This window comes from Ursus arctos, unplaced genomic scaffold (assembly GCF_023065955.2).
Source record: "Ursus arctos isolate Adak ecotype North America unplaced genomic scaffold, UrsArc2.0 scaffold_22, whole genome shotgun sequence".
NCBI lineage: Eukaryota > Metazoa > Chordata > Mammalia > Carnivora > Ursidae > Ursus > Ursus arctos.
This window is the reverse complement of record NW_026622897.1, coordinates 38,353,255-38,379,386: the sequence shown is the minus strand read 5'-3', so window position 1 is coordinate 38,379,386 and position 26,132 is coordinate 38,353,255. Positions and strand designations below refer to the sequence as shown.

Below are 26,132 nucleotides of genomic sequence, written 5' to 3'. Positions count from 1 at the left end.
GCATAGATTTCTTAATAAGTACCTGCTGAACTGAATTTAAAAAGAACTCTCGACTTAAAAAAGTTCCTGCATTCAAATTAAATTAGAAAAATGAGAATACAACTTTATAGTAGGGACTTCTAAAAGAAATAAACCCTAAAAATAACACTCAGTCCAAATGCCTAAGCCCTAAACACACACACACACACGCACACATGCACACACACACACACACACAATCTCTTTTTCATTTTTTTCCTTGTGCCAAAAATTTCTACAGTTTACATAGGTATATACACACACATACATACACATTTATCTTTCTATCTATCAAACAACAAAAAGTAGAAACAGCTGGACCCAGACACATGAGAAATCAAGATATAAGTGTGACTAGGAAACTACGGTTGTAATGGGAGGAAGATTAGATGTTCCAGATTGCCATGCCATGTGTTAAGGTAAGAAGGACAAGAACATGGACATGGCTTGAGTGAGGAAATACATGTATGTATTGCAATGTGCCCACAAGGAAAATGTCCCAAGAATTATGGGCAGTGTGGCAAGAGTGGGCATATAGCACATATAGCACAGCTGCAGGCAGGAAAAAGGGCTTGGTGAGTGCACAACACCAGATCTAAAGGTGAATCCATTTCCTGACTATAAAGCAACAGGTTTGGGCTGTTACACAAAGGAAAAGATAAAAGCATTAGGGCAGAGATTGTAAATATTCTTGAATAAACCTGTTTATGTGACTCGACTTTGTGTCTTTCCAGAATTATCTATAGAACTTAGAGATTCCCCCAATTTCTTGGCTCTGCAGAGGTATCACAGGGTTAACATGGGCCCAGAAATGAGGTTAATACCCACAATTATACATATTATAAATTAATATGTATACATATATAGTATACTATAATGATAATCAAAATAGATTCTATAAATTAATATAGGAACCTAATGTTTAAAAAAACTGAATTGTATTTTGCAGGCAGATGAATATATTTATCCCCCAAATTGTAAAATTTTACACAAAAATAAATTTCTATTTAAATTTCATTTATTTAAGCAGCAAAATAGACCATTCCACCTCTATAACATTATGGTTAATTGAGTTTCATGGTACTGCACTCAGAAATTTTACTGATTTTATATTTCCCTCTAAACAAACAAATCAATTTTATATTTATATAGAAAATAAAACAAAATCACAAATCCTTACTCAGGATGGACAACTGCTTCTGAAAATTGCATTTTATAGATATTATATACTTTTAAATACCAACATGTTAAATAAGTATCTAGTAGCTATCAAGTGATTGTAATTTTACATATCCTCGTAGACAGCAACATTTGGAGAGATAGGAGTTTGGTTACAACATGGAAAGCAAACTATCAGGGAACAAAATGATTTTAAGAATAGTGCAACTATTATACAAACATCTTAGAAGTGGACATCAAACTGCGCATTGCTTTAAATAATATAACTTATGTTAGATCTTCTTATTATAAATAAAACATATGACTATAAATAGGTAGCACAAGGAACTGAAGTAATGGAAAAATCCTGTTCCTGATTGTCTTGGTGGTTACTTGAGTCTATGCAATAACATTTCATAAAATTTTATGGAACTACATACTAAAAATTGCATATAAAAACTGATGAAATCTGGACATGGTATATAGATCAGTTAATAGCATTATATCAGTGTCAATTTTCTGATTTGATAACTGTACCATTGTTATGTAAAATGTTATAATTGGGGAGAGCTAAGGAATGGATTCGCTGGAAATCTTTGTACTATTTTTACAACTTTCCATTGAGCCTAAAGTTATTTCAAAAAACAAACAAATATAAGTGATGTGGTCCCTTCTTGGGAATTGAGAGAAGAAAACAAGATAGCTCTTTTTTTTTTTGAAACAGATAGTGTGAGCACATGGAGGGGGGGAGGGCAGAATAAAGAGAGAGAATCTTAAGCAGCCTCCACACCCAGCACAGAGCCACCTAGGGCTCTATCTCAGGACCCGAGATCATGACCTGAGCCTGAAATCAAGAGTGTGACTCTTAACCAACTGAGCCACCCAGGCTCCCAGAAAGCAAGATAGCTTTATAAAAAGAGGCAAACAATGGTTGATATTGTAATAAATAACAGTTTCCAGAATCCAAAATGATCCTACTGAGACTGCTAGCAAATATAGCTCATGACATAGGAAGCTGTCCTGGTTGCCTCTGATGTTGCATTAGAGCCTCTTACTTGTTTTTACTGTTTGCCAGCCCAGGGAGAATGGGCTTCGAGCCTGCAGGTTGTAGGAGGAGATTGGGCTGTGGTTGTCAGTTGCAGGACTCCAGGAGAGTGTGGCTGTGCTTTCTGTGATTTCCTCAACAATCACTATCCCTGGTGGACCTGGGGGACCTATAAGAGAAGGGGAATGGATAAGGTTAAGTACAAGCCATGTTGAGGAACCATGAGAACTTGTATTTCCAACAAAGATCCAATCAAACTATCTAACCACCTTAATGAAATTCATATTTAGTAATGGAAACTGACTGTAGAAAGAGATGGGATGCAATGCAGTTTCCATGATTTCTGCTGGTAACTTAGTAATACTTTTTTTTCCTAACATTTTGTGCTTTGAGGCAACTACCACTTAGCATTATATTTTACAAGAAAAGAAAAAAAATAACTAGAAACACACAGAAGAATATGAATGTCAGTATCAGCTATGACCGTTGACGTCAACCACAGTTTACAGAGGCAACAATAGAGAGTGACAGGCAATGGTATCAGTAACAAAAAAGATCCCATCATTACTAAAAAGCTATAGGTTATGGACTTAATTTTTATGTTCAGGAAACCTGCAGTGTACAAATACTGTGATGTGACTATCGAGTAGCTTAAACTTTAACAGGGGAAATATGAAGAGCTCTGAACTAATGATAGTTCAGGCCAAGAAAGGGTGTATTCTAGAAGTGAGGCATGGAAGAATTTTGTGGGGAGTTGAAAGAAGGTGTGATTTTGATGATGATGATGATGATGACGATAATGGTGATGGTTTTTGGTAGGAGTGGGAGAGTGGTGAATCAGAGATTATATTCCTTATGCTCACAAAAAGTTGGTATAGAATACTGATAATCTGTGAGCATGTAGACTCTAGCTTTAAGAAACAACTTTGATCTGAGGGAGAAATATACCTTTGTATTCTCACTCCTAAAATAGTGATATCTAGTAGCATTTAAGCATACGTAGAGTGTTTACATTTTAGAGGCTGTAAAGCATGCCAATTTTCTTATTAACATTTTTCTATTCTCTAATATAGACAATTCCGGCTGCAAGGATACTTTTATTTTCAATGAAAACAAACAAGCAAAAAACCCTCTTAAGTATTTTAAGTTATTTTCTATATTAGTCCTACCAGCACCATTCTGGCTTCACTTGACTCCCTAATCCACCTTGATGTCACTGTCATTCATACCATTTGCATCTTTTGTGACAAACCAAACAAAATTTATAAATTCTTAAATCTGAATGGACTGAGTTAACTACTTTGGCTCTGGTCCTGACTTCCTAGTTTAACCTTGCTGAGTCGGATTTGGTGATTACAAAGTCTGATCAGGAGGGACTGACCTAGACTGTAAGGAGCTAAGAAATGGTGTAGTGCTGGAGAAATGGAGGCAGTTAGTAAAGACCTCTGGGTAGAGAATTTCAACAGGGAAGGAACAAGGAGATGGAAAAATAATTTTAAAAGCCTCATGAAGAAAATGACATTTTTAGGAAAGGAGAAATGAACGTTTTTATCAATTGAGTTTATTCAGATTTAGGAATTTTTAAGTTGGTTTGACTTATCATTAAAGATGCCAGTGGTGTGAATGCCCATGGTGTTAAGGTTGACTAGGGAGTCAAGTAAACCAGAAAGGTGCTGATAGACTAGAGTAAAAAAAAAAAAAAGAAATTGAAGAAAGCATGATGGGAAGATATAAGAATTGGAACTTGTGAAGAGAAAATTGAAGAGTTTGTGATTTAAGTGTAGGGCACTTTTGAGTGAGAATTTGTGTTTATTTGGAGTGAAGTGGGGAATATGATTATTAAGGTTGACAAGGTCAAGAACTTATGGAAGAATATGTTTGATTTGTCATCAGTATGAATGTTTAAGCATTGAAACAGTGGCTAAGGATGAGGTGAGGTAAATAAATGAGATCTAGGTGCTAAAGAAGATATCTAACAAGTTGTTAAACTGTGATGACACAAATATAAAGAGCAACTATAATGGTGATAACAAAAATAATGGTGAGAATATTAACTGTAATAATATTACTAATGGTTACCATATCCTCACTTTACTATATTAAGGCCCTTATATTTAGTATTTTGCCAACAATAACTTGTTATTTATTTCTATGTCACTGTTAGGTTGCCATTATTCTCCCTATTTCATAGAGGATATAATGGAATCTCAGAGATTGGTTAGTCAATAAATAATAAATAAGTCAATAACCTTATTATATGTTAGGTGTTATAGTAGGCAGTGGGTGTCAGAGAATCCATTCTTCCGAGGAGACATTTTTTGCCCAAGTAATTCTACTAGTGAATGGTACAGCTAAGATTTGAATTTGAATCTTGTTGTAAAGCCTAATTTGTCCAAAGAAGCAAGGAGCCCACAGATCCTTCCTCCTTTCATTGTTTTTTTTTAAAAAAGATTTTATTTATTTATTTGACAGGATAGAGACAGCCAGTGAGAGAGGAAACACAAGCAGGGGGAGTGGGAGAGGAAGAAGCAGGCTCATAGTGGAGAAGCCTGATGTGGGGCTCGATCCCAGAACGCCGGGATCACGCCCTGAGCCAAAGGCAGACGCTTAACCGCTGTGCCACCCAGGTGCCCCTCCTCCTTTCATTGTTAATCTAGAAAGTAGTTTTAATTGAAGGAATGAAAGAAAGAAAAAGTGTGTGTTAAGGGAAGGCACATTTAAATTATGTGGTAGAAATAAAGATGGCATTTGAAGAAAGCCACAATGTGCAGTCTGTGTATAAGATGGACACCATCACTCTTTCCTCCCTATACATTCAGGCCATTCCCTCATTAAAAGGTAGAACCTGTTCTTTCAGTTCCTTGATTCTGGACTGGTCAGTCACTATCTGTCCCAAAAGACAATGGTAGAAGTGACACTGCATGACTTTTGAGGAGAGGTTGTAAGAAGCTTTGCAGTTTTAACCCAGGTCTTTTGAATGCTTATGCGGAAATGCTTATGCCTAGTTAGAAATCTAATTAAACTGAGACTACAATTTTGTAAGAAAGTCCAAGCTATCCATTTGGAGAAGCTTGGGGGGAAAGCTAGAGCCAACTTGCTCCCAGCTATTCCAGGCATCCCAGCCTAGGCACCAGACATGTAAGTGATGAAGCCTTCAAATAACTCCAGCTTCAGCCACCATGGGACTCATGTGCATGAGAGATCCCAATTACCTGACTGTGCCTGTCATCTGCCAAAATCATGAGGGCAAATAATAGATTGATGTTTTAAGCCACTAAGTTTTGGAGCAGCAACAGGTAACTGGAACAGACTTCAAAATAGTTTGATTTGAAAGTTTGTTCATAGATAGAGAATTTGTTAGGAGGCTGTTTAAAATTCTACAAAAAAAATACATAAAACTTTGCTAATGCATTCAAATAGGTATAGCTACTAACATAATTCATTTATTAAGCTCTTCTATATTGTTCCCTTTATTCTGTTCCATTCCATCTCTTCTATTTGCCTCTTCAAAAAGCATTAACAACCACCTATGTGTGAGACATGATAGGAAATAACTAGTGGAAAATAACTACTTGTTACCTTAAAATAATTTGCCTTTCTGAGTATTAATGGTCTATAAAATGTTTAAATTAGTTTTCTTAAAGAAAGGCATGTTTCTTTTAACAATGGATAATAATTATTCTGAAATTTTTAAAAAACTTCAGCTAGAACAAAAAGGAATTTACAACATAATTAATAAATATCAAAGTACTTTTCTCTATATGTGGCATTTTCTCAAGTATAGCCCTTAGCAAAATAATCAGTGAGAGTGAGCAAGATTCATGTATTTAGGACACTGACTGTGGCTGTGCAATTATTTCTAATTACAAACCATTGTAAATAAGTAATTGTCCAATGATCACGTAATGTTTAAATCATAAAATTTAATGATAAAATATTAGGCAGCCATTAAACTGACTAATCTTTAGGATCATTTACTATGTGGGAAATATTCACAATATAATAAGTGAAAAAATTAGAATATAAAATTATATATTGGGGCGCCTAGGTGGCACAGCGGTTAAGCGTCTGCCTTGGGCTCAGGGCGTGATCCCGGCATTCTGGGATCGAGCCCCACATCAGGCTCCTCCGCTATGAGCCTGCTTCTTCCTCTCCCACTCCCCCTGCTTGTGTTCCCTCTCTTGCTGGCTGTCTCTATCTCTGTTGAATAAATAAATAAAATCTAAAAAAAAAAAATATATAAAATTATATATAAATATATATGTATAGTTACTTCACAAATACATAAAGGAAAAGACCAGAAAGAAATGCATTGAAGTATACATGGTGGTTATTATTGCTTGGAAATGAGGATGTAGATGATTTAAATTTTATTCTTTACTTGTTTGAATTTTTCAATTCTGCACAATAAGCATCTAAAATTATTTTTTGAAGTCATTATTTTAAAGAAAGCCTCCGTATTGTATGTATGTACTATTGTAAGTATATTCTATTCAACCAAACATTTACTGGAGGCCCATTATGCATAAAGCAATGTGCTGAGTGGTGAGAGATGAGTGGGGGAAATGATTTATAGGAGAACAAGATCAGGTTCCAGCTCCAGATGTGTTAAAATCTTGTGGCAGAGACAGATCTTTTACAGAAAACAAATGCCAGGTAATGATAATGTTATGTTCAAGTGTTTGGGGGGTATATTTTACATCTCATTATAGCTCTTGTTAAGTTGTCTATAATTATTTTTCTATAATTTCCACTTGTCTGAATATTCAACGTAGTATATATATATATATATTAGGCCCTCGATAAATGTTTGTAGAAGGAGAGATGAAAGAAAGAAGGGATAAGAAGGAAAAAAGAAGGTAAGAAAGGAGAGAAGAGTTGTTTTGAATTTGGAATATTGTGTAACAATTAACAAATAAAAGGATATTTTAAAATAGAGTAATTATCATATAAGACAAAGTTCCAACAAAATAACTCTTTGTTTTAATTAAAATGCATTTGAAAAAAATATATATATTTATCAGCTTTTTTCAGGCAAGTTGAGTAGGATGGTAATAAAATTGACAGAATAGCTCCATGAATAAAGCAAGTAAGTCTTTTCATAGGATTTAATAAGTTATTAAAGCCTGTGGACAGATAATTTTTCTAAATCCTTATAAATCCAAAGATTTCTATGAATATATTCCTGTAAAAATATTCTGAAAAATTAATGATGTGAATTACAGATTAATTATTATTATTATTAATTATTATTACTTATTATATTAGTATTGGCTTATCAATGCTCACTTATAGAGACATATACATTTTTAGACATTATAGACTGAATGCTGGCTTTAGTTATTTTCCTGTCTATATTTAGGAGTGAAATACATTAATATTACATTAATACAATCAATAACTTTGTTTTTAAGGCCTGTTAATGATGGTTATATTTTTGCCATTTTTTGCCTTTTTTTTTAAATCAGGGAGTAAATTCTCTCTTTAAAGGCTGTAGCTAATTTACATTAGACATATTTGAAAATAGATCAATAAGAGATAAATATCTCACAGATAACAAATGTGTGATAGTAGCTAGTGTCTGAATATTATACAGATGCCTCTCATTTAGCAGAAATCTTTATTAACTTTACACTTAGCTGTAATGAGTCCATATCAGATGGGAAGGAATCTGGAAAGTCCCCTTCAGACCCCCCTCACCCCACAACAGTGCCATTACATAGAGTCACTAAAATAAATATTTCTTTTTTTTTTAAGATTTTATTTATTTATGTGACAGAGAGACAGCCAGCGAGAGAGGGAACACAGCAGGGGGAGTGGGAGAGGAAGAAGCAGGCTCCCAGTGGAGGAGCCCGATGTGGGACTCGATCCCGGAACACCAGGATCACGCCCTGAGCCGAAGGCAGATGCTTAACAACTGTGCTACCCAGGCGCCCCTAAAATAAATATTTCATTTGGAAATAGTTAATTTAGAAAAATGGACACAGTCTCTTCATTTCTTCTTGGTGAGGACTGCTGAGCAAATGACAAAACACAAAGGCCCCTGGCAGAAGCCATGTTCTCATGAATTTAATTTACTCTCAATCAAGGGCTCTTAGAATTGATATTAGATTGCTATCAGATCAACTCATTTTATTGATCTAATGTTCAGTTAGAAAATTTTCTTCTTTTGAGAAGACATTGACTTTTAAAGCTGAAAAGCAAATAAAATATAAGTCTCCTTGTAACCTCTAAAGCTGTTATTGTTAGCCTGGGTACATGAAACAAGGACCTAAGACTTCATGTGATAGTTAATCAATGTTAGAGAACCTTGGAATTTTTAAAATAACAGCAGTCGTCTAGTTCAACCATGTTTTTTTTCAGCTGAGGAAGAAGTAATTGAAACAGGAAAACTCCTCAATTAAAACAAAAACAAAAACAAACCAAAAGAGTCCTCCTGCTTTGGGGGGAAAAGTGTTGAACCAGAGTCTGGCTTTAGTCTTGACAAAACATGTGGAGTGATATTTCCTGTTCAAAACAAATTATAACAAACTAATGTGGTAATAAATAGGAAATTGTGTACTGACTTCTTGTGATATCATGATCCATTCTCCTTGTAGACAACAACTGGTGGAGCCAGCCAGTTCTTGCTGTATGATTGTCCAACCCTTCTTGAAGAAAAATTCCTTAAAAATCCTCCTAATACTGCAGGTGACTCCCCATGCCAACCAACTCCTCTGGCCCTTTTTCAGCTAGATATCATCACTTTCTCTGCCTGAATCTGACATCTACTGATTCAACAAAAATCCCTATTGTTACATGCTAATTTTTACATTTTATGTAGGTTCACATCGTTTCACTTTATTTGATTTTGGGGACTTTCATGTAATTTTTTTTTCATACAGAAGTTTTAAGTGAAAAATTAAACTTGTTGGGATTTAAAACATTAAACAGGTCTTTGCCTCACGTTGTTTAAAACTTAAAAAAAATGTTGATACCAAATATGCCATGTTATTTTAAATTGATTCTATTTTTAATCCCATAAATATTGCTTGGGAACAAACACCTCTTACTTCTAAACACATGTAGGACTATGCTGCAGAAAAAGACAATCATTCATGGAAACAAAGTCCTGAACATGGCTTTCTAACCAAGTAAGGATGAGATTTAGCTATTGTCTAAAAGATTAGATTAATGCAAAGAAATAAACTCAATAACTCAGGCCACAAAGAGTAAATTAAATTTTTTTTAAAAAGAATTAGTTATTTACTTTAGGGGGAAGGGCAGAGGGAAAGAATCTCAAGCAGAGATTAAACCGACACAAGGCTTGATCTCAGGACCCTGAGATCATGACCTGAGCCAAAATCAAGAGTTGGACAATTAACTGACTGAGCCACCCAGGCGCCCCTGGGATATTTTTAATTTTTATCATGTAGTTTAATTACATGTAATGAACCATTCAAAACAAAGGACCGTTTTGCATAGACCCAATTTAAAAGCCCATATATAAGTAACAACAAAACTTTTCATTAAAAAGTAATAGTTCAATCCTCTTAACAAAATGGGTTTAGAGGGAATATAACTCAACATAACAAAGGCCGTAAGTGAAAAACCCACAACTAACACTATACTCAATGGTGAAAAACTGAAAGCTTTATCTTTAAGATTAGGAGCAAGATAAGGATGTCCAATCTCACCACTTTCATTCAACATGGTACTGGAAGTCCTAGCCATAGCAAATCAGACATCAGAAAGAAATAAAATGCATCCATATTCATGAGGAAGTTAAACTGTCACTATTTGTAGATGACATAATACTATTCATAAAACTCTGAAGACTTCACCAAAAAACTATTAGAATTAATAAATGAATTCATTAAGTTTGCAAGATACATAATTATACCCAGAAATCTATTGAATTTCTATACACTAATAATGAAGTAGCAGAAAGAGAAAATAAGAAAACAATCCCATTTACGTTGCACTCAAAAGAATAAAATACCTAGGAAAAAAGTTAACCAAGGAGATGAATGAATGACCTGTATACTGAAAACTATAAAACACTGATGAAAGAAATTGGAGACAACAAAGACAAATGGAAAGATACACCATGCTCATGGATTGAAAGAATTAATATTGTTAAAATATCCAAACTACTCAAAGCAATTTCCATATTCAATGTAATCTCTATTAAATACCAATAGCATTTTTTACAGAAGTAGAGCAAATAATACTAAACTTTGTATAAAACCCCAAAAGAACCCAAATAGCAAAAGAAATCTTGAGAAAGAAGAACAAAGCTGGAGGTATCACATTCTCAGATTTTGGTAGGCTACACTGCTGTAGTAATCAAAAGAGTATGGTATCAGTATGAAAACAGACACATGGATCGATGGAAGGGAATAGGGAGTCCAGAAACAAACCCATGCCTATCTAGCCAACTAATCTATAACAAGAATATACAATGGAGAACAGACAGTCTTTTCAATAAATGGTATTGGGAAAACTGGACAACTATATGCAAAACAATGATAGTGGTGTTCCCTTTGGCAGCATGTACTAAAGCTGGAATGATACAGAGAAGATTAGCATGGCCCCTGTGCAAGTCATTTATGCAAATTCTTGAAGTGTTTTATTTTTATTTTTTTTATAATAGTATTTTTTATTATGTTATGTTAGTCACCATACAGTACATCCCTGGTTTTTGATGTAAAGTTCCATGATTCATTAATTGCGTATAACACCCAGTGCACCATGCCATACATGCCCTCCTTACTACCCATGACCAGCCTAAGTGTTTTATTAAAAAAAAAGAATGAAACTGCACAACTCTCTTACACTATATACAAAAATAACCTCAAAATGAATTAAAGACCTCAGTGTGAGACCTGAAACTATAAAACTCCTAGAAGATAACATAGGAAGTAATTTCTTTGACATCAACCATGACAACATGTTTCCAAATATGTTTCCTAAGTCAAGGAAAACAAGTAGACACCAAAATAAAAAGCTTTTGCACAGCAAAGGAAACTGTCAACAAAATAAAAAGACAACATACTGAATGGGAGAAAATATTTGTAAATGATATATTCAATAAAGGGTTAATATCCAAAATATATAAAGAACTTACACAATTCAACACCTAAAAAATAATAGTCTGATTAAAAATGGGCAGAGGCCCTGAATAGACATTTTTCCAAAGAAGACATACAAATGGCCAACAGACTCATGAAAAGATGCTCAACATCACTAATCATCAGGGAAATGCAAATACAAATGCAAATCACTTTACATCTGTCAGAATGGCTAAAATCAAAAAGATTAAAAAAAATAGTGTTGGTGAGGATGTGGAGAAACAGGAACCCACTTGCACTGTTAGTGGGAATGCAAATTGGTGCAGCCACCGTGGAAAAAAGTATGGAGATTCCTCAAAAAATTAAAAACAGAAATACCATATGATCCAGTAATTCCAGCACAGGGTATTTACCCAAAGAAAATGATAACACTAACTCAAAAAGGTTTATGCACCCCTGTGTTTATTGCAGCATGTATACAATAGCCAAGATATGGTAGCAACACAAATGTTTGTCAATAAATGAGTGGATAAAGAATATGTGATACACACACACACACACACACACACACTCACAAAGGAATATTACTCAGCTATGGCTGAGAAAGGATGAGATCTTGCCATTTGCTACAGCATGGATGGGCCTAAAGGGTATTACAGTAAGTGAAATAAGTCAGACAGGGAAGTCAAGTACCATATGATTTCACTTATATGTGGAATAAAAAACAAAAACAAATGAATAAAGAAACAAGAAGCAGAATCAGACCTATAAATACACAGAACTGATGGTCAAAGGAGGAGGTGGTGGCATGGGCAAAACAGGTGAAGGGGAGTGGGAGATACAGGCTTCCAGTTATGGAATGAATAAGTGATGGTAATAAAAGATATAGTATCAGGAATATATAGTCAAAGGTGTAATAGAAAGATGTAGCTATACTTTTGATGACCATAGCATAACATATAAACTTGTTGAATCAGTCTGTTGTATACCTGTAACTAATATAACATTGTGTTTCAACTGAACTCGGATAAAAAAATAATAAAAAATAAACGTAAAAAAAAGTCAATAATGTGAATAGATTTTCTGTAGCACATTACATATTCATACCTATTAATAACTGGTTGCTGAGGTCTTCATCTTTAGAATAGAATTATGAAGACTTATGGCATGCCCTGTTTAGGAAGTATGATTTTATTGATATTATATTTTTATACAAGATGTGTCCTGACATGCTCGTGACATACTGGGATGGCAACGTCCAACTTCATATAGTATTGCATCTTTCCTTCTTTATTTTTTTCCTCAGATACTTCCTTATAATCGTGTTCTTCATGACATCTAGAGGGTGCTTTTAGATTTCTTTAATATTTACCAACTTGATTTAAATGACCCTTTCCCACTGTTCTTAGTCCTATGAGAATAACCAACTCTATTTTACCAGCGGTGGACAGGATGGAAATGAATGATAAACATTTCTAATAATTTTTTTCAAAAGCAGTTTTGTTCTTAATTAATTGGTAAAGCTCACCATTTATTCTATCATTATTATTATTATTATTATCATCATCATCATTATCATCATCTGTCATCTCTGTAATGGGTCCCTCAGTGTGATTTTTGTCTCTCCTCATTTTGACCATTTAACACCTAGTCTTCATATTTGAAATCTCTGCTCAAGTTTTACTTTTTTTACTCAATAGCTACTAAATTCCAATTTCTGTGACCTAGAGCCTCAGAATTGCATTTTATATAAAATGCCTAGGAATTTTTTTAAAGATTTATTTATTTATTTATTTATTTATTTATTTATTTATTTGAGAGAGAAAGAAACAGAACAGAGAGAGCAGGGGGAGGGCAGATGGTGGGAGGGGCCGAGGGAGAGGGAGAAACAGGCTCCCTGCTCAGGGAGCCCAATGCAAGACTCCATCCCAGGACCCTGGGATCATGACCTGACTGAAGGCAGACACTTAACTGACCAAGCCACCCAGCTGCCCCTAAAATGCTTAGGAAATTTTTATGCACCCTATATTGCAAGAAAAGAAATGAGAGTTGGATAAAGAATCTGAAGAATATTATTCCAGTTCTGAATCTTTATGTAAGATCTCTGTATAAGTTTCTTTTCTTTTTTTTTTTTTAAAGATTTTATTTATTTATTTATTCGATAGAGATAGAGACAGCCAGCGAGAGAGGGAACACAAGCAGGGGGAGTGGGAGAGGAAGAAGCAGGCTCATAGCGGAAGAGCCTGATGTGGGGCTCGATCCCATAATGCCGGGATCACGCCCTGAGCCGAAGGCAGACGCTTAACCGCTGTGCCACCCAGGCGCCCCTCTGTATAAGTTTCTGAAACTAGGCCAAATTTCTGAACCTCATTAAGCCTCAATTTCTTTACATTTTATAAAGTGGATAATATCAATGTTATCATTATTGTGAGGATTACATAGGGTAATGTAATTAAAAATTACTTTGTAAATAGTTATATACCAGCACTGGTTGGACCTCTCAATAGCTTGGTAACTTTGACAATGTCATATGATCTCACTATGCTTCATTTTTTACCAATAAAAATCAGAACCTATGCACCACATTTGGTTCTATCAAAATAAAAAGATAGATATGAAAATAATTTGGAAAAATGTACTAATCTTACTGGCAGTTTCAACAAGCAATATCTTCTGCAGAGCTGATAGTGGAAAATGGAAAACAAATAGTGAAATGATGACTCAATGTCTACCTCAATGTCTATCAAGTAGAAGGCATTGTGCTAAATGTTATGTATTTTCTTTCTAATCTTTACAGTAAATCAGGTATTAACATCCTCCTTTCCACAAATGAGAAGACTGAGTCTCAGAAAGTTCAGGTGACTCATTCAAGGTCACACAACACCCCAATGATGAACCTGGGGTTCAATTGTTATTCTTAATTTTATGATATGTATCAGAGATTTAACTCTGTCCTATTTATTACTACTCAACACTACTTCACATAATTCAGCACAGACATAGAAAATGTAAGTTTCAGAGCATTAAAAATAATTTTGAGCAGAGGCAAACTTTTCTATTGACTGAAAATGAATTTGGAGGTAGAAATATGTGATAGAAATGAAGTGGACTTTGTGGCTTACTCCCTAATATTCACTCCACCTGTCGCAATGTGATGTAAGGAATTAACCCCTATTCTATGGGTGGCCCTGATTAGTTTATGCCTGTTTTGGCAATCTCACCTGCCCCTGTCATGATTGATTCAAGAAGCTTGGTCTAAGCCAATCAGATCATGGCAATCTTCTTATGTTGGATGCGGTTCATGGTCTAGACTGGCAAAACCAGATGAAGGGATGGACACTTGTAGAGATATGCTAGTTCTTTCACTTGCTGTATAGTAACAAGAAAGTACTTAGCCTCTACTATTCTTGGCAGTCAACCTATGACTACCATGAGCTTTAGGGTAAGGCCAACATTATAGACAACAGTGGAGAGATGGAATCAACCTGGGTCTTTGGAAAAAAAACTTAAGACCCAGGATTAATCAATTTAAAAATCTGCTTTAGCTTCCTGTCATGAGAGCCAATAAATTTCCTTACTGTTTCATCCAATTTGAGTTAGTTTTCATAATATTTGAAACTGGAAGCATCCTAAGAGACAAAGGATAACTGAAACTCCCTTGGTTTGCAAAAGATTAACACTGGAGTAATTCCTTACCTATGCAAAGACTGGTTATACTAGCATAAATAACCTGAAAAAAGGATCTTCGACAATATCTAATTATCAAATAAACCCCTTGGAATTGGAAAAAACAAGTCATTTGGGAAAACTGACAGAACAGCTGGCCAACTAGAAGCAAACAGACAGATAGGTAAACACATAATGCAATGAAATTATGAAAGTGATTTAAAAATTCACCTCTAGGATAATGGAATGATCAGTTTTGGATATACACTTGGAGCTTATTAAGGCTGCATTATTTTAGACAATGTATTCCTATGACAACAAAGTTCAGCAAAGTACTGAAAATCAGGGGCACCTGGGTGGCTCAGTCAGTTAAGTGGATGATCTCAAGGTCCTGGGATTGAGTCCCACATAGGGCTCCCCGCCCAGTGGAGAGTCTGCTTCTCTGTCTCCCTCTGACCCTCCTCCAACTTGTTAGCACACTCTCTTTCTCTCAAATAAATAAATAAATAACATCTTTAAAAGAAAAAAGAAAATCAGAGAATTTTAGAGCGAAATTGAAAAACCCATTTTATAAACCTATAATTGAATATTCTGTGTGTTTCTCATTGCCACATTGACTTAAAAAAAAAAAAAAAGAAGGCTGAAAGGTTTGGAGATGTTAGCATGTGAAAACAAGCCAAAAACCTAAACTTGACAGTTTTGAGTGATGAAGGCTGCTTGGGTACCACAAGACCCAGTTCTCATGCAGCCCTTGCCATTGTCCAGCCAAAATGAGTTAGGACTGTACTTCACATCTCTATGTCACAGAAAGTTCTTTAGATACTGAGGTTGGAAGGATTTTTTTTTTTAAGTGAAGACTCTAAGAAGATAGTTCCTCTGGGCTAGTTCTTAAGATGGAACAGATGACTTCATTATTATTATTATTATTATTATTATTAATATTTGGTGATAAAAGGATAAGTAAACAAATATGCTAAAATACTGGAAAATTCAAGGTGTTTTTGAAGAGAGGGAAAGTAGTTTAAGTTTGATCAAAATAGCAGAAGTCTGTAAAAGTGGAGAAAAGAAGGTGGATGGAAGACCTTGAACACGAGGACGAGTTTGAATTTTGTTATGTAGGTAGTGGAGGGCTAGTAAATGTTTTTAAATGGGAGGTGGACCACCACATTAAATATGGGGGAAGAGTCAAGGGTGGGAATGAAACATTATTCCAGAATTTCATGGTTGGATAAATTGGAAGAATAATGTTAGAATAAAGGGAAAATCTGGAGGAAGATCTCAAAAGTTTTCCTTTCAACTTAAAGCAATTAATTTCAATTGAAATAAATTTTGATGATAACAAATAAGTGCAGTAGGAAGATGCTAGTTTGGAGCCTGAAGAGAGTTGAAAAGATCAGGAATAGTCATTGGGTGATCAACAACAGTCAAACAGCAATATTGCTAACGATTTTGAAAGCTTATATGAAATGAAAAACATGACTTTATAGGGGCTGAGTCAACATTGTTCAATTAAATTGTTTATGTCGTGTACTTGCTCATAACCAGAAACAGAGGTGACTGAGTTTAAAAGTTGGCATGATGGGTGGCAAGGAAGTTATGCCCACCTATTGAGTAGGTAGATTCCAGGTAGGAATTGAATTAAGCCTAATTGGTGACCATACAGGTTAAGCAGAGTCCATGTGAAATTCAGGGGAAGATTCAATAAATATGGGGATGCATCTACTGCAGTAAATTAAAGCTGCTGCCAGAAAGTTCATGTCCCAAGTAACGATTAAACTATACATGGCAGAGCTTCCAGGACACGGGTTGGACCCCTACAGTTGCAAATAAGGCAAGATGATAAGGTGCTGGGCTGTCAGCTGGGTGATGTTTCAACTGATAGTTCAAAAATTTCTCATGGACCTAAAATCTTTAGTGGACACGTAAGCCTTTTCTTTAGCACTTCTATTTAGTTTCTTTCCCATATACTATGGGTAGCCAGAATCCAGCATATGAATCCTTCTTTGCTATTTGCACTTGATTTTTAGTATTTCAATCAATATTTCTTGTGAAAATGAGTGTATGTGTGTATGTTGCAAAAAAAAATAGGTGAAATCATGAAAAAATGCTTTATAGAGATGGGAGTGCCAAGCTTCAAAGAACTGTTTTGTGATTGCCACTATAGGAAACTTCTGAAAACCCTATCCCACCACATCATTCCCATACAGATTTTTCTCCTATTTCACAGTGTCTGCCTTATTGACATGTCATTATATTTAATATTAAATGCCTATGATTATTGTTCATTCAATTACTACTTCATACACTGTCCATTCTTCTCTATTTATATGATTTTAAAAATGTAATTATTCACTTCGGGAAAAAGAATTAGTCATTTATTCATACATTTAATAATTTGCTTAACAATATTGAGGAAATATCTACTGTGTGCCAGACTCTAGGGATTAGGATTACTTTCTAGGGAAGAGAAGAAGGTCAATGAACAAATGAATGAGATAGTTTCAGATAGTAATAAATGCAATGAAGAAAATAAAGTGGGATGAAGATCACGTGGAGGCAAGATAGGAAACATTAAATGAGAAGCTGAAAAACAGATGATAAGGAGCAGCTAGCCACATACATATTATGGGCAAGTTTTCTAGGCAGAGAACCTCAGCGACAAAATTCCTAAGTGTTGATGAGTTTGGCACATTTGTGAAACAGAAAGGATTCTGGTGTGGTTGAAGCAAAGTGAAGAAAGAAGATAGAGGAGAGTGATAAAGTTGGAAAGGTCAGTAGGTGCCAGATAACAGAGGGATTTGAGGGCAAAGGGAATGACTTTAGATTTTATCTGAGTGTGTTGGGAAGCCACTCTGGATAACACGTGAGAAAATTCAAAGGAAAGAAGCTATTGAAAACCATAGAGCAAAAGTGGAATGGAAGCCCTCAGAGGCTATAGGAAGATATTGGGGAAAATCTATTTAAATAATTGAAAATGTTAATGATCAATGTTAATGCTAAAACTGCAAAACTTTTGCAATAACATTTTCGTAGCAAATGTAAATTGCAATGATTCAATAAATCACTTTTCCAATGTTGTCTTATTGTACTGGTGCTGCTTAGTCAAAGTTGTCAGTGTAGTTTCAATGACAGTGGTAGTCTCTGAGAATGTTCTGCATACCAGTTTCTTGCAATCTTATTGAGAGTGTGGTGATTTTTCTACTTCTGTTGTAAGGAAAACAAAGCAAAACAAAACAAAATGACACTATCCTTTCCCCTACACCAGTCTTATAAAATTGGAATTTCATGAAATTTATCCTGGTAGGTGTAATTTGTGAATGTGTGCTTGTCATTAGAACTCTATCTCCTTTCGGTTAAATGGGGCTAAGTGATTGGTTCAGACCAGTGAGTGGGTCCCGAGTTAAAATGACTTGTGCCATTTTTCACTGAAGCATTTAATTACCAATGTGAGACTCTCCATATCACTCTGTTTGAGATGTTTAAAGAATTCTGTGCTTCTTTATAGAAAAGTACAAACACTTCTCAGTCAATTATCACAAAATTCAGATGAAAGGTAAATTAGCCGACAATTGCAGGTAGTTAAGCAGGCATAAATGTTTAATGTAGCTTTACATGAGTTGAAGTTGTGCACACTGTGTATATTCCAATAGAAAAATAATACTGTCCATCCATCGAAGGTGATCTTTCTGAAATGGAAAATAGATATTTGAGGGTATATTGTACAAATTGCCAGAACAAATAGAAATAATCACCTTGTTTATTAAAAACCTCAAGCAACCCAGATACTATCCTGAAATTAATTTATTAAACTAAATATTAAATAAATTCTAAGAAAAAATGAGTTAAAGAAATCCTATAGGAAATACCATATGGGATGCTAAAATTGCAAAGTGCCATGTTTCTGCAAAACTGTGTAAATCCAATATTGAGTTTATCATGTGTAATTCATTACAACTCTGCCATGTAAATTTTAAGATTAAAAAAATAATGCATGGACTTTTAAATTTGTTCACTCTCACTATTCACTTATGAATAATTTATAGATATCCTTGTGGCTTATTTTCCCAAATATACCATGAAGTGAATTTGGAATTATTATTTCCAATGACATACTAGGGAATACATTTATAAACCCATTCTCCTTAAGACATATGCATCTTTGACAATACTATGGGTAAATTGGAAATAGGAGACTTTCTTTTATGTTTTTGTTGTTGTTGTTGTTCTGAAGTATACATTTGTACTTACTCTCATTTATTTAGGTTTTCTTTCATGATTTTCCATACCAAAAACATGTTCTACAAGATTTCCATTGGGACTAGGGACATATTTCATGGTTGTGAAAAGGAACAAAAGTTGACAAACAGGTATTTAAGGTCATTAATTTCATATTTTAACTAACTGAGCAAATCAGTAGGCTACTAAAGACTTAAAAAAGAATAAGTATTACTCTCTAAGTGGTTAACTTATCTCCCAATGGCTGAGAAATAATGGAGAAAGAATTGTCTTAGGGGTATCTTGATGGCTATTGTTTTATACTCGGGGGATTTTTTGCTATACAACTGTAAGAAGACATATACCATTATGCAATGTACCATTAAGAGCTTGGCACAGACTGAAAGATGACTGTGTCAAATGGTGACAATGAGCTTGATGCCACCATCTAACTCATTTGGAGAAATGGAGACAGTGGGCTCTTTCGGAGCACTTAAATAGAGCAGTCCTGGAGGTTGGATAATTTGTAACAGATGTTCCATATAATGGATGGATTACAGGGAGAGTGTCTGTAATACATACTACCTCATCCAGTGGGGTATGATCGATGCTGCTTATTAGCTTGACTTAACATTCTGTGAGCTGAGGTTGTGAGACAAATATATGAGCTTTGATTTACTGATACATACAGATCAGGTGATAAAATGTCTTTGAAACAGTGATAAGGTATTTCAAATGAAGTTTACTAATAACAGTTCTATTTCTTGAGTTGCCGCAGCAGAAATAATTATATGAACCAATAACCTCCTGAACAAAACATATAATTCAAAGAGACTTGTTTTATGCCATAGGTTTTTGTGATGAATGAATACTTAAATTAACCAAATCAGAATGCTGACAAATGAGAAAGCTAATGCTTTGATATAGATGATTAACTTATGTGGTTTAAAAAATATTTCCATTGCTTAAAATTTTGTACTTCTGACATAGAATATTTTAAAATCTAAGACATAATTTCAGGGGAACCTAAAAATCATTCACACTATTTGGTTTCACTTTTTAAAAATCTAAGTATTTATTTTACAAATACGTCCAAATCCTTTAGTGTTCTTGGTGGTTTATAACAGCTTTGTATTCTTTATTTTAATTTTTGCATTGCTTCATTGTCAACTAAACTGAAGGTATGGCAAAAGCCTATGTAAACTTTCATAGAACGAATATTTATGTTTTAAAAATATTGAATATTGTGATTTAAATCAATTTTATAATATGTACTTCGTGCTCATTTTGTGTGATATCAAGTTGGTGATTATTAGATATGCAGATATTGATGATAGTTACTGATATGTAAAAAACACCTTACAACTATCATGGGTTCATCTACACATCTTTTCTAGAATGAAATAGAATTTGTGTATTTAACTTTTTAACTTTTTTTTTAAACTCAATCTTATTCTTTTGATTGATTCCTTTGTATAACTGTATTTGAAGCCCTTCAACATTTATTTCACATTTGGGAAATTCCTTTGTACACAAAGATAGCTATTGCATTTTGCTCAAGGAAGGAAGCCATCACAATGGAATCTTCAATGCATGTAAATATGTGCTAATATAAACAACCCGCTTCAGGAAAGTAATGCAAGATTTCATTGTTTCAGCTTACTGAATATACTAAGATGGCCTTGATGGTGTTTCAGTTTATCCTAATGACCATAAACCAGCAGAGAACATAATTATCCCAAATCTATCAACATGCCATTTTGACCCCGAGGAAGGAGAGGCAGTCAAAATGTTCCCAATCATCTTTAGAACGTATTATCAAATTCTAAGTGGACAAGATGGACAAAATAATCAGAATATTATTGGATATTTTAGTCAATGGATAATCAAATAGAATTGACTGTTGGAGAAATGTATACCATTTTCCTGCCCATATATACCATAAAATACAGATTCATTCCTTAACCCTAAAGATTAGGAAAATAAAAATTCTTTCTCTAATTAAGAATATCGACAATAATATCTGAATTTACTAAGAAGCATTCTACCATTTAAAATCTCATTTCATTATCCTATTAAATCTGCAAATTAGATATTATATGCCTATTCTACAAATGAAGAATCCAAAAGAGGTAAAATGACTTGCCTGTGGTTATTCAGCTAGTGTCAGAGTAAGATGGAAACCTGGGCCTGGGTTATTTTTATGATGTTACACTGCATTGGCTTTATAAACTGGTTACTATTACAGCAGTTTTAAACAACTCGAGTCATTTTTAAATCAGGCTATTGAGATTCAACTAACATTTATTGAGCACCAGCTATAAACTAGGTCTAGTACTAAGTGCTCTGGTTGCCCAAAGATATTTCTTTTCTAAATGAAATGCAAGCACAGCAAACCTTTCTTTGTTACTTTTGATACACCTTAAGTTCATGCAATTTTATTTTCTCACTGCAATAAACAACCTTGCAGCTGTCACTTTTATATCTCAGCTTTTATCAATACCTGCCCAGTTTGAATCTTATAGTGGTTATTTTCTATTTTAATGAACTGTTTTTTTTATAAAGCTGGGAGCTATCTTTTTCCCTTTCCTCTTCAGTTTTTAGGTACTTCAGCAATGATCCAGAAGTTTCTGAAGGTAAAGTCTACTGATATACTCAATAATAGGGTAGAGATCCATGTGTTCGTGACTGCCAATCTTTACATATAAGGTGTCAAATTAGATTTTCCTCATACATACTGAGCAATAAAGTTAGACACACTCTAGTTTTGAAAAATGAAAAAAAAAAGAGGGAAAGACATTTATAAGAAAGATTTTTACCAAGAATTATTCAGAGTCATTTTTTTTTTCTTGGCATTAACAGACATCATCTGCAGTGCATTTTCTCCCCTACTCTCTCACCTCAGTTGCTCTAACCCATTAGAGAGCTAATTGCCTTTGTAATTCCAAATTAAGGAGTACTTAGTGAAATGGAGACATTACCTTTGCCAGGTGTTTAGGAGGACAAAATCTAATCTTCAGTAAAAGTCAGCAAAAGTTTCTTTCAATCGGTGAGAGTCCTCTCTCTGCTCAATATTCATGGATTTTGTGTTGTTCAATGAAGAATCATTCAGAGACCGGTTACGTGTTGTATGATGCTAGACAAAATCAAGAGAATAATTAAGAATTGAGTATTTTGGAACATAGGTTGAAATAAAACAAGATTTTAGGATAGGGATTAAAGTGAACTTACCAGTTGTCCATTGTTTTGGAGATGTGACCAGTATTGGGCTGATATTTCACAGATCTTTCGCTTGAAACTTAGGTTCTTGGTGACCACTTACAGTTTATGAAAGAAGGGCTATGTAGTATCTATATGGCTTGTGAAACTGTGTATTCTAGGCTTTACATGAAAACAAATTACTACCTAATACTGAAAAAAAAACATGCTAAAACAATCTAGGTAACAGTCACAGAAAACAAATGCATTCAGGAAATTTAAAAGATCACATGTTAGAAAGGATTGCTGTTTGGTTTAGTCCTATATCTATAAAAACTATGAAAAGTAAGTAGATGATTTTTCCAAACAATTCAAACAAATGAACACAGGTAAAATGTACTTCCAATATTTAGCCCAAGTAATATTGGTTAGTTTGGTTAGTTTAAGAACAAACTTCTGAACACCAAATACCATTTTTTTTTTGTTTTGTGTTGTTTTGTTTTCATGATTTTTGGCATACTTTACATATGAGTGGGTGAGAAACAATGAATATCAAAGGTTTGAAAGACCAGTAGTAAGGATTGAAATGAAGGTCAGGTGCTTTTTAAAATAGCTGGGAATTTTGTTCTTCCCTCATAAGTGTGGCAATCATAAGAAGGTTTAAAATGAGAGAATGAGAAGATATCATGCAAAAAGAGGTCTCTTTCTTTATTATTGCTTAGTATTCCTGGTGACATTTTGTCCAGAAGTGATTCTTTTCTATCAAAGCCTAGTGTGTCTGGATAAGAAATCCCACAAGATGTCCTGAGAAAATAATCATTAGAATTTGACATCTTATATGATTGGTGGTCAGAGGAAGTTCAGCCTTGTCAGTAAGCTTAGTGGTCATTTAGAGCAAAAAATAAGACAGAAAGTGGTGATCAGTAATGTTGAGCCTCCTGGTCATGTGGTCAAAGATTAGAAACTTTAGAGGATTAGAGAGCATGAGGCCTACCCTTAGAGGCAGATGTAAGTGAAAAACAGCTTATTTGCAAGATGATGTAGATTATCTTCTGTTCTCGTTTTTACCTTAAGAATGACTTAAATCTAGCTCACTATAAAAATTCTCTGACTCCTATGTAGAGCTTGTCACTCCATCCCTTCTAATAGGACTCTTTTCTTTCCCCTCCCTCTTTATTCCTTTCTTCCTTTTTCTCTTTCTTTTCCCCCTTTCTTCCTTCCTTTTTCCTTCTTTTCTTCCTTCCTGCTTTGCCCTTTCCTTCTCTTTCTTTCTACCTTCCTTCCACAAATATTTACTAATATTCATCACGAACTATAATGTGTCAAGAACTAAGTAGGTCCAGGGAATACAATAATGAATAAAATGAAAACAATCTGGCAATTGATGATGGAAGGTGGTATAACAATTTAAAATGCTCACTTTGAAATTAGTCTACCTGGACTCTACTCACTATTCCACTTATTAGGGTGACATTCAACAAGTCCTAAACCTCCCTAAGCCTTAGTTTTCTTATTTGCAAATTGGACCTAAAAATAGTATTCCTCTCATTGTTTTTATATGATATGATAAATGGATAGAGTGAAATAATTCATATAGGAACAGTGCCTGGCATGTGGGAAAACCTTAATAAATCCTTGTTTTTTATGATTATTAATGGGGCTTATGATCAGAGTAAAATGTGTTGCTCATATGTCTGTAACAGCATTCCTTATATTATATTGTAAAAAGACATGTTCTTCCATGTCAGGAACACAAGTTGTTCATGGCTAGCTGGTTCTTAGTATAGTGCCTGCCACATATTTGTGCTTTATAAATGTTTGATGAATCAGTGTTTAATGAATGAGTGAAAAGTGAGCAAGGTTAAAGATAAGCAACCTGTCCAAAGTTACAGACCAACAAGAGCTTGGAGGATGTGAAATGGTCTATCTGACTTCAAAGCCCATGGTTTCCTCTTATACATCATTGCTTGCCTCTTTCCTCCTACTGTAATTTGGTTATTACACCCATCATGCCATTGAATTTGCCCTTGCCAAAGTCATCAACTGCTTTCTTTTTTTTTCTTTTTAAAAAAATTAAAAAAAAATTATGATATGTTAGTCACCATACAGTGCATCATTAGCTTTTGATGTAGTGTTCCATGATTCATTGTTTGCATATAACACCCAGTGCTCCATGCAATATGTGCCCTCCTTAATACCCTTCACTGGGCCAGCCCGTCCTCCTGCCCACCTTCCCTCTAAAACCCTCAGTTTGTTTCCTGGAGTCCCATCACCTGATTTCAAATTGCTCAACCTAATGGTAGATATTGGTTCTTATTTTACTTGTACTTGACACTGTTGCCTACCTTGTCTTTCCTGAAATTCTCTTTTCTCTTTGTCTCTATGACTTGATTTCCTTTGCTTTCTTCCTAGTAGCTTGCTGTCTCCAGCAGCCACTTCCCAATTTTTGTATATTCCTCTCCTTTTCAACTTTAGTTTTCTTTGGGGTTCTATATTGAGTGTTTTTCTCTTCTCATTCTTTATACGCTCTTTCTGTACTTTCATTTCCATCTGATTGTGCTCAAATCTACATCTCAACTACAGTGTTTCTTTCCTAGGTCCATAGCCACAAATCTATTTGCTTACAGAGTATTTCTTTTTGGAGAGCCTTATCTTAAATGCTCTTCCTTTACCACCAATCCACTTCTCTCCTTACCTTACAGACTACATGAAAAGCATGATCACTCATTAGGGTGACCACATAATTTATTTAAACCAGGACAATTTTGAGAGTGAAAGGGTTTCACTAATAATACTCTGCCACTCGTAGTTTAACTTGGAACTGTCTTGGTCTAACCAGAATGTATGTTCTCACTGCCATTGATCCCTCAATTAAGCATCACAATTGGCATTCATTCTTGACTCTTCCTTCTCATTTTTCATAGATAGTGAGCTACCAGGTTCTATAGATTCTGTCTCCTTCTTATTTTTTGAATATGTACACTCTTTTTAATCTCCATTATTATTGCCTTTTTTCAGACCTTTCTTATTTCTTGTGATGATTACTGCTATAACTTCCTTCTTGGTCTATTAGCAACCAATGGTCTCACTCTCCTCTAAAACACCCTCTGGAGTTATCAGAATGATCTTCTTATATATCTACTCATGTCCCCTTCCTGCGTTGGTCCTTTTATAGATGTCCATAACTTTCAGCATAAAGGTTAAGCTCTCTACCGTGGCATTAGAAGGCACTTATACCCAATCCCATCTCACACTTCTCCCTCTTGCATACTAGAACTGTCCTGGGGTAATCAGAAGGGGGAATGAAGCATGAGAGACTATGGACTATGAGAAATAAACTGAGGGCTTCAGAGGGGAGGGGGTGGGGGAATGGGATAGACTGGTGATGGGTAGTAAGGAGAGCACGTATTGCACGGTGCACTGGGTGTTATACGCAACTAATGAATCATCGAACTTTACATCAGAAACCAGGGATGTACTGGTTTATATATATATATATATATAATAAAAAAACATTAAAATAAAAAAAAAAGAACTGTCCTGGCATATAGTAGGCACTCACTAAACAATGAATAAAATCAGCACTTAAAACATAACCCACACACCAAGAACTTATCTCAACAAGTTTATGTAAATGTAAAGTAATAGTAAATGTCATTTTTATATTAAGATGGATATGTAAGAAAAATAGCTTAGTCTGTGGGACAAAATACATAGTGAAATGTGATCACAATACAGTTTGTGACTCAAAAACATGTATAATATAAAATCCAGCTGAT

At 34.6% G+C, this 26,132-nt stretch overlaps 1 protein-coding gene and 1 non-coding gene across 2 annotated transcripts in view; one reads left to right on the top strand and one right to left on the bottom strand.

Moving 5' to 3' along the window:
* Positions 1–26,132, bottom strand: part of CNTN5 (contactin 5) — a 1,310,719-nt gene that overhangs the window by 99,462 nt on the left and 1,185,125 nt on the right. Inside the window, exon 17 of the mRNA XM_026505289.3 lies at positions 2,232–2,390. Coding sequence (XP_026361074.3) covers positions 2,232–2,390 — 159 coding nt within the window. The remainder of the gene's footprint in view (positions 1–2,231; positions 2,391–26,132) is intronic.
* Positions 10,740–10,842, top strand: LOC113260225 (U6 spliceosomal RNA). Its single transcript, XR_003317863.1, has one exon. It is a non-coding gene; the product is annotated as a U6 spliceosomal RNA (small nuclear RNA).